General features: G+C 42.0%; 1 protein-coding gene across 2 annotated transcripts; it reads right to left on the reverse strand.

Annotated features, from left to right (window-relative positions):
• Positions 1–744: 744 nt before the first annotated feature.
• Positions 745–9481, reverse strand: PRDX4 (peroxiredoxin 4). Of its 2 annotated transcripts, XM_068687348.1 has the most exons (8): positions 9188–9481; positions 6850–6967; positions 5656–5772; positions 5051–5173; positions 3864–3994; positions 2219–2253; positions 1221–1267; positions 745–869 (listed from the first exon to the last, which is right to left on the reverse strand). In XM_068687348.1, exons 1-8 carry the CDS (start codon positions 9435–9437, stop codon positions 866–868), a joined length of 825 nt encoding a protein of 274 aa, XP_068543449.1. In that variant the 5' UTR covers positions 9438–9481; the 3' UTR covers positions 745–865. The 2 variants fall into 2 exon arrangements, with proteins under 2 accessions (XP_068543449.1, XP_068543438.1); XM_068687337.1 differs by lacking the exon at positions 1221–1267 and having other exon boundaries at positions 9188–9480.
• Positions 9482–9761: the final 280 nt, after the last annotated feature.

Consider the following 9761-nt stretch of genomic DNA (forward strand, 5'->3'; position numbering starts at 1 on the left):
AGGTGCCGTAGGCTGGAAAACATTTAAAACGCAGGCGGTAAGTTATCTCTGTTTGTGTCTCGTTTGCTGGCTCGGTGTAACAAAGGTTCTTTCTGTCAGTACTCGGTGGGAACGAGTGGCCTTGCCAGAGAGGCAGGCGGAGTTTTACAGGTGTTGCTGGAGAGGAGGGCACAACTGCTACAGTGCAGGCACATACATTGAGCTTATTTTGTGCCTTGGGATTACGAACAGCCACGAGGCTGGGTTTGCATTAGTTGTGCTGCTGTTGCTTGGAGTTATTTGAGCACGTCGACATCTTCGGTGCTTCAGGGTTGCTGAAGGCTGTACTCAAAAGGCCGTAAGGTGCCTCTGCCCTGGGCATGTGCTTAGGCAAGTACTCTCGGAGCTGAAGCAGCCGCCTCTGCCTCTCTCCGTGCAGTGAAGTATCCAGGCAGCTGGTCAACGCTGCTACTTCCCCTGGATCTAATGTACCATAACCAAGTGACTCTTTTCTAGCGTTAGTTTCTAGGGTGTGACCAAGCAGACAAGATTTTTGCCGAAATCAAGCAATCTATCCATAGCAGTCTGAGCTTATATTCGTAAGTTTTGCTAAGAAAAATAACTTTTGGGAAAACCAAGTACCTAACCAAAACTTACGGGGAGAACACGTACCTCATAGGAATAACTAATGAAGTATCCATGCTTCAAGCAGGTTAGACTTGTACTTGAGCAACTAGAGTTATATATTAATCAAACTCATGAAAGTTAACAAAATTAAGGAAATTTTATTGGCAAAAATCAAGTTGAATGTGACCTATGTAATTCAAGAGAAGTGAGCTTCAGTTTAGTTTATCAAAATACTTCAGTTTTCCGGCTGGATCTGGAATTATCTGTGCAAGAAACAAAAAGGGAAGTGTTAGCCTAAAAACAAACCCATGCAAATGCAACAAATTGTGAAACCAGAACAGCACAAGATTTCAAAAGATGATGCCAAGGCCAACCCACAAGCAACACATGGAAGAGTAATTTATCATTTGACCTGATATTAGATTACTGTTCATCTTTAAAGACACCTAACAGCAGCAGCAGAAATATTTAATTAACTGGGGGAAGAAGAGAGTGCAGCCTCCCAAAGGAAGAGTTTTGGCAGATGAGAGCAAATACCTCTATGTCGCTTGCCCCCAGAACAAGGTATTTTAATAAACTTGTATCTGTAATCAAGTGCCTTAGAATTTACTTACAGTTCTTCCCTTGGCCACCACACTCTCATGGCTTCCTCTGGTTTGATCTAATTAAATCAAACACATTTACAAGGCATGGCTACATCTTTGAGAAAGTGGTTCTGAACTACGCTGCTATTTAAGTTATCCGCATCTTTTGCAAAGAGGAGAAAGAGAACTGCCTATGTATTATTTGGTAATCTGTGGTTATGGAGGGCAGAACTTTTCAGTGCCAGAATGTGTCTTTCTATGAGGTCAGCAAGCCCCCTTTCACCTTATGCTCTTAATATCCAGCTTTGTCCACTAAGACAATCTTCTGCTGGCTTTAAAGAGGTGACTCCAATCTTCCTGGAAAATTTTCATATCCAGTAAAGAAACGTTCTTGTTTTTATTACCAATTAAAATGCTCACTACTCTCCTTAGTTAGAGGCTGCTGGGACCTGCTTTTTGTTGAGACAGCCCTGAAACAACAATGCTCAGTCATCACCAGACAATTCAGAAGAAAGCCACATTCTCAAATGAATGACCATGATCTCATCTCAACTAGGCAGCTCAGACCTCTAGTAAAAGCTTCGTTATTCTGCTGAGGCTTGACCCAAGCGCAGAGAAGACAAATGAGTTCAATGGGTGTTTATCTGAACCTCAGCTCTTCTGCTTGTCTTCACTCATAGGCGAGTACTGAGAGGCAGAAGAGCTCCTGCACAGCAAAGCAGTGCTCTCTGCTGGAGCTGTGATAGTAGCACACTGTCTCTGTCAGACACGAAAGCAGCCTGTGAGCTTGCATCATTTTTCCTGGGGAGTGCCTAGGATCCACAGTGACTCCACAGAACCAACAATTTGTATGGTCAAATAACTGGAAGCAGGAGCTTCCGACTCCCACTCAAGCTTTAACCATAACGTTGTGAGTCAACTTACTTCATCTTATTGAATGTTGCAAAGAGTTTGGACTTGATTTTAGTGGAAATGATAATTGTATGTTTTCCAAGAATACATGCATTTAAGTATCAAAAGTGACTTACTGTTTCACTGCCAGGTTTCCAACCAGCAGGGCAAACTGGAAGAAAAAACAAACAAAGATAGTTTATAAAAATAACACACTTAAATTTTGCACTCAGTAAAGTTATAGACACTTCCCCTTCTGAACTTGAAGTAAAACAGCACCAAGTGCCAGATTTAAGTATCTGCCACTAATAGATACACAGTTTTTGTTACACAAAGGATGGTGTCAGTACCAGTCCGTGACTGATACCCCCTAGCACTTCTGTTAACTGAAAACTGCCCATTTCTGGGTGGATGTCTGTACCTTGGTTTAATTCTTAGGCTGTTTTAGACAAAGCACTGGTAAAATAGCATCTAAAAACGAACACCCATGCTGTCTGGACATGAATGTTTCATGATGAAGTTCAGGTGACTACACAGAGACCTATCTACCTTTCTCAGTTCAGAGTTCCCAGAAGAGACTGAGTGATTTTATTTGAAGCCCTGTTAAGGAGCAAAGGGATTAAAGCATGCAGTTCACACACAATGTGACTAAATGCTCTGTGACCATCCGTGCAGCTGCACGTCTATTCAGAGGTCTCCTTGTGAGGCTTTAGCCCAATGGGTTCTGTAGTATTACACTGCTTTAAGGCGTGCTATCAGACAAAAAACATACAACAAATACAATTTAGGAACTGTGAAGAACTTTTTCTCCTGTTCTGTGCAAAGAATCCAGTAAAACCTCTAGGGAGGCTCTCAGCATTCATGCAGAAGCTACAAAGTTTTCATGAACAGGTGGAAAAAATGATATCCTGGACAACACACTGCACAGATCAAGATTCTCTAAGACAGCTTTGTATCTAAATAAGAGACTCAATTTCCTTACTCAAGTACACACATCCTAAGTATCAGCATTTAGCTGTTAAAATTCTTTACAGTCAAGCATAACAATGATTTGTACTTTCAGATAAAGGTACTTCTAAATACCAAGTGAAACTGAGTTAAAATGGAGGTTAGGCTGCTGAATCTGTGTATTAATAGTTAAACAAATGTTCTAACTGATGTATTTGTTTAAATGTATTATTTAAAAAAAATCTGTGAAGTTTATCCTATGCCTGAACTGTAGTGGGGGAATACAGCCAGCTGTACTTGAGACAGGGTAATGACAAGTCAGTGAAAGCTTCTTTGTCAGGGGAAAATGATCACGTAGTGCTTGTAAAGAACACAGGAATGGCAGTCTAACACAGCAACACCGTGTTTCTTGATGTGAAGCACTCTCAGTTATTTGTCACAGACCATCAACAAATGATACAGGACAAGGACTGCCTGCATCTCAGTTCTTTGAGGATGTCAGAACATACTGAAATATTTGGCCTGGTTCTTCAGGGCATGGTGTTTTAAGAGCTTTTTGCTTTTGACATATAACACACAATGCCTCTGTTCAGGCTGGGGAATGCTTTATGCTCTGAGTTCACATAGATGTGAAGCAAAATGAAAATTACTACACTAGAAACAGCCTATGAGGGAACGAGTACTACAGAATCTTGTTGCAGGACAACCAAACTACTTCATTCAGTTCGTAAAGCTAGTCTCTAATGCTCCTGAGTAACCTTCTTCCAAAAGCTACAAAGACAGCTTTCAGGGTAAGTAAAAGTATCTTCAACTTGAAAGAATTTAAAAGAGCACCTTCTCCATGTTTGTCTGTGTACTGGAATGCCTGTACCAAACGGAGAGTTTCATCCACTGATCTCCCAACAGGAAGGTCATTCATGGTGATCTGTCGAAGGATTCTCTTATCATCAATTATGAAAAGGCCTCTGTTGAAAAAAAAAATATATTTTTTTGTAGGAAACATAACTAATTACATTGTTTTTTCAAACACTTCTATGTCTGCTGGATGGGAGGAATTTGATCCCTGCAAGTCCTATACAATACCCACCTCCTTAGAATACTACTGACCCACTGTTCTCTACCTGGGCTATTAGAGGAGCTGAGGGCAAATTAAAAACAAACAGGTAGTTTCATGCAGAATGTAAAACTAAACATTGGCAGGTTCTGCCAGGGGATGTTGCAGATGCTATGGTGTCAGGCAGTTCCCAAAAGGAATTGATCAAGTTTACAAAATATACAATTTTTAGAGCTGTTAGTTACCAGCAGTCTTGGCTCCAGTCTTGACTTGGGAAGTCCCTGAATAACAGCAATTCTGGGGAATTCTCACTGCATGCTTGCCTTGCCCTTGCATCTGCTGATGCCTGTTGTTACATTGGGTTATCAAATATGCCCCCTGTTTTGATTCATTACAGCTTTTTTTTTTTTTTTTTTTTTTTTTTTGTGTGTGTGTTCTTGAGTACTTATTTTGTTTCTGGGCAAGAATTCTCAAGTCAAAACCGCTCTTGCTTTGCGACAGTACCACATTCTGGTGCTGCATAGCTCATCAACAAAGTAGTATGCCTGCATCTGTGGGGGGTTACTATGACCCCAATCAGACTGCTGAGTCCTCCTATTTTTCAAGAATTAAAGGAAGACTTCATATGAAAGTTCCTTAACACAAATTACTTTCTTTGTATGAGGATACAGATAACTGGCATGATGTATTATTGTGACATTTAAACTGGGTAAATGGGAAGGTAAGCTCTTTTGTATGTATATGCTGCAAGTTAGTGGCAGGCTTGCCGATATACCATAAAGAGGAGCTTGAAGTGCTCACAGTGCAAGATCACGGGATGTGCTATTGCACACACCCACAAAAAACACTTTGATATTAGTATATATCGCTCAATGGAGAGCATTAAAGAGAAATTCCAAAAGCATCTTTAGATATGAAACAGTAAGTGCTACCCCAAAGCAACACGAACTGTAACCAAGTGAAATACCTAAGGGTATGCCCTTGGTCTTCCAGATATACACCATAATCCTTTGAAATCTGGTGTGTCAAATCTGAAAGAAGGGGAATCTTCATAGGTCCAAGTCCTCCTTGTTTTCTCGGAGTATTAATCCTTTGAAAGAAATGAGATACAGATGTATTCTTCATAAAGATTTATGTTCTCTACACTAAATTAAGTAAAAAACAGAACAGTACAGACAGAAGGATTTTGTGCAAGTAACAATTCTCTTTTTTGCTTTGCACACAAGGAAGATGAATGCTATCTATGGTTCAGTAGATCTTCTGCAGTATTTGGCCATATCTACTAATAAAGGCCTCTTTCTACTCAACCGTATTTGCTTTATACCAGTGTAGTCCAACATACTAATGGATTTGGAGAATGCAACTCACCTTTACAGAGACTGGAATCCTTATCTCTTTTTTTGTATTTGACGTATTTTGGAGTGGAACATGACATATTTCGAGGAATGCATATTAAACAGGCTTCAAAGATAGAGGTACTTTTCACACACTAGAGTTAACAGAGGACACAGTTCCTCAGCTCAGATGAACCCATGAATAATTTTTAGTAAAAGACAAGCGTAAGATACATACCATGCTAAGTGAGTGAACTTTGAGTCCACAGAACATGCTACTACTTCGGTATTTATTGCTCTGAATTCTTCAATTCTGTCACTGAAGGCGATTATCTCAGTAGGACATACAAATGTACTAGATAATATAAAAGAAAATACAGTCAAAATTTCATGATCATCTAGTAGGTTCTCAGCTTAACTAATAAGTTGCTTTTTCAAAGCAGTTAATTTTTTTTTAACTAAAAAAAAAAAAAGAGCAGTGTATTTATCAGAAATATTTCAGCCTTTACTTATCTTTTTAATGCTTCTTCAATTATTTACCAAAACGCTGCCTGACAAGTTTTCCAGTCTGATTCTAGCTTTGATACAGTGTATTACTGAATATTAGAAACCTACAGTCAGTCCGTTTGCAATCTGGATAATAAGTGTTCTTATAGTTACTTTCATTTAGACTTCATGAATATTAAGGGGCTGAATTTAAGCACAACATGCCAAGTTTTTTCAGAGGAATATATTGGTAACTTCTTGTTACAGCATACATCTGCAGATATTGTCTATTTTGATTTGAAATTTTTCCACTACAGAAGAAATGAAGTGGTAAAAAATCACAATTTCTAGGGCTTTGAAACTAAGGGCCAAGAGGCAAGTTACTCCTCTATATAAAAGCAAGCTAGGTACGCATCTTTGTCACTATACAGCTTCCTTTTTTCATTTTGTGGGAAAGAACGGGATTGTTTCGCAGAAAGTAGAAATGTTTTCACTCAGCCAGTGGACTTACTGCATTCCAAATAAAGGGGAGTAATGTTAAATGTTCTTAGGACGTTATGGGATGAACTTAAAGGGAAAACACTATCTCTTAACATCCTAGATGTAATCTGGAAAATACCGATGGGATGCTCTCCTTTGTTTGCAGCAGCGACTTACAGCACAGTGTGAAACATAGAGGTTGCCTGCTGGGTACTACAGACTGCAGGTTTTTTCTATACGGAGACACAAAACAGTGGACACACTAGTATGACAAATATTGTGTTGTACTTTTACCAATGCACGATGAAAATACAAACGCAAATAATGCATTTTCTTCTATCACTCCCTTTTTCTTTTCCAAATCCTTTCCGAACAGAAAAGACCTCCCCCCAAAAAAAAGAGAAAAAGGAATGAATTAGTGGTCTACTGTAGGTGCACCTGATTTGTCCACTCAGGTCATACTTACAAGTCAAGAGGATAGAAGAAGAACACAAGATATTTTCCTTCATAATCGGTTAACTTCAGCTCTTTAAACTCTCCATTAATGACTGCTGTTCCTTCCCAGTATGGTGCTGGCTTGGAGACTGGAATACAAAGAACATTCAAATTACAGTCAGAGTACAAAGCACATGTTCAAACAAAGCTGCTTATTAGCCAGCTCATGCACAAGGACGACTGTTCTTTCCTTTGCTTGAATAACAACCTACCGCACACAATTACAGAAACAAACTTACTTTAGAAAGTTCAAAGCTGACAGAGGTTACAGAATGATGAAGACCTGTACATTTAAGTATGCAGGGAAAGCAATTAATTGGACTTACTTGTGCTATATATGAGCGTTCTGAATCACACAATTGCATAACCAAGGCCACACAAACATTATCTCTGCATATTTAACAAACCACATGTTCACTAGCAGCTCATGACAGAACATCTGTCAGACTGCAGGAGAAACTCTTTTAGATTTCAGGAAACTACATTATTTTTGTCTGAATAACTGCTGTGAAACAGAAGCATAAGATGGTCTAAATTCACATTGTTACTCTTTAGAGTAATACTCTTTAGCCATGAAAAACTACTTGCAATTCAAGTCCACATGAAAATACATGCTACAAGATGTTTAGAAGCAAATGCCTGAAAATGCAGTATATGTTAAATTACAACTCCTAAGCAAATTGTGTCTTGAAGATGGCTGTATTAAAAGAAATCAAGTTAAAACCGATGAAAGGTATTTACTATTCTTACTGAAAGGGATTAACCTTGAATTTTAAAGTATTAGAAATTATTCTGATAGGTATTATTTTCAATGTGAATTCTGAGACAAATGTAGGGTACGCTGGAGATATAAGGTCCAACCCAACTGATTTGAGTATACTTGTGATGTCAAGGACATTGACATGCAGCCCCAGGAAACTATTTTGCTGTTGAGAAAAATATACAGAATCTTAATTATTATCTAGATGATGACTACATTGTTAGTCGTTTTTTCTCAGGCAACCCACAGCTGCAAAATATAGTTAGAGGGTATATACAATAAAGATCGCAAAAAAAAATACCCCAAAACATCAGACACAGCCATGCAAGTGGTAACAGTCTTTGTAGGTTTCACTTTGTATAACCTACAAGGGATACAGTAACGGAAGTACAGAAAATCAGTAGCCATGACTGATAATTTCAGTTTACTTTGAATTTTTTTTTAAGAAACGTTCTTCCTTCTGACTCTTCTGTAGAATTCTTTCTATCATATACCAAGCTCAGGACTTCTCTCCAATGCCTTTTTATTGAGTCTTTGTAGGTAAGGGACAATTTTCAAGTGAAAGCTGGTATTGATATCTGAGTTATTTAGAGCTTTTCAGAAGTGTTTCAAGTATGTCGTTCTTTCAAAAAAAAAAAAAAAAACAGCCACCCCAATCATATCACGTTGTAGGATATGAGTGAAGGTCAGCTAACCTTCAGATATGGAAGAAGGCAGCAGGGAAACTAAACGTGCTGTATTTTGAGATTTTTTTTTAATTAAATACTTTTTTTTCTTTAAAAACATTTGTCTGGGATACTGTAATAACTTGTATTACAAAGGGAGGGAAAAACAATGTTGGTTACACAGATCTTGACTGCTTTTTCTCATTGCATCTCTTGGCAAACATTCAAAATGGAAGTTACGTCCTGGCTTGGTGCAGGGAAAGCCTTAAAACCTTACAGCTGTTGGGCATCTCTCCCCTCCCTGCTCCACACAACTGGCCTCTCTACGGGCAGAGGTGCCCCTGCACATTATTACACTGCACCTCCAGCAAAGCTGCTTGCACCTGCACCTGCCACAGAGCAATTAACCCGTGTAGGCACAGAAGCGATGAACCAAACCCAGTGATGGCTGTGAGCTGTCCTGCTGTCTAATTAGCAGCAATTTTGCTGTTGTGGGGAGGTGTGACCCGCCTGCCCCCTGCCTGTGTGCCCTCACGGCGCTGCCATGTGCAGGCGGTGCAGCACAGCGTCTCCCTGAGGCACAGCGTGCCTGAGGCGACCTTTCGCTACTTCGCCTCGCTTCATAACACGCCTCCCTTAACCCACCGACCCTTCCGTGAAGGCAGGCCTCGGGGACGACCCGTTAAGCGCCACATCAGCCCTCCCCGTGCCACGACAGAGCCGCGGGGCGGGACACAAAATGCTCCCGGCGGGACCCCGGGCACGGGGCGCCCCGCCCCGGGCGCTCAGCCTGACGTGGCGGCCCCGCCGCCCCCCACAGCCGCTATCGGCTCCGTGCACCCCCTTTTCCTCCTCCCTCCTCCTCCCGCCGGCCCCGCACCTACTCTTGGCCTGGCTGAGGTGCAGCGAGTGGTCGGTGACGGGCAGGCGCGCCGCCTCCCCGGGGTAGACCTGTCCTCCGGCGTAGTAGTGGCACTGCTCGTCCCCGCGCTGCCGAGCCGCCCGCGGGTCCTCCGCCTCCGCGGCCGCGCCGCACACCGCCAGCACCGCCAGCACGGCCACCAGCAGGGCGCTGCCCCCTGTCCCCGTCCCTGTCCTCGTCCCCGCCCGCAGCCCCCGCCGCCCGGCCTCCATGGCCCGCCAAGCCGCTGCACGTCCCCGCCGAGGGGCGGCGGCGGGGAGGAGCCTGGCCCCCGGCCTCGCCTCACGGCGGCTGCGCCGGCATCATGGGGGGCGGGAAGGGGTCGGTGCTGTGCCTCTCCTGAGGGAAAGAATAAAGGAAAATGCGAAAAAAGAGTGTGTGTGTAGTCCCGTGCGTGATTGCAGGGGGGGACTGCAGCGAGCTTTCTCCCATCTCTTATCTCGTATCTGCGGCAGTGTGGGTTCTGCGGGCATTTCGTCATCCGTGGTTATATCCATCCATCTACACTGACCCGAGCTTTTGTTTTCTACCCTATC

The sequence above is a fragment of the Anas acuta genome, chromosome 1 (assembly GCF_963932015.1).
Source record: "Anas acuta chromosome 1, bAnaAcu1.1, whole genome shotgun sequence".
Classification (NCBI taxonomy): domain Eukaryota; kingdom Metazoa; phylum Chordata; class Aves; order Anseriformes; family Anatidae; genus Anas; species Anas acuta.

Bases quoted from the DNA above. Each gene is read 5' to 3' on its own strand.
- PRDX4 (XM_068687348.1), bottom strand. From the start codon at position 9,437: ATGGAGGCCGGGCGGCGGGGGCTGCGGGCGGGGACGAGGACAGGGACG. The intron at 5,773-6,849 runs GTAAGTATGACC...TATATTATCTAG, and splicing joins TTCTTCTATCCTCTTGACTT to TACATTTGTATGTCCTACTG. The intron at 3,995-5,050 runs GTATTTCACTTG...TTTTTTCAACAG, and splicing joins GACCAAGGGCATACCCTTAG to AGGCCTTTTCATAATTGATG.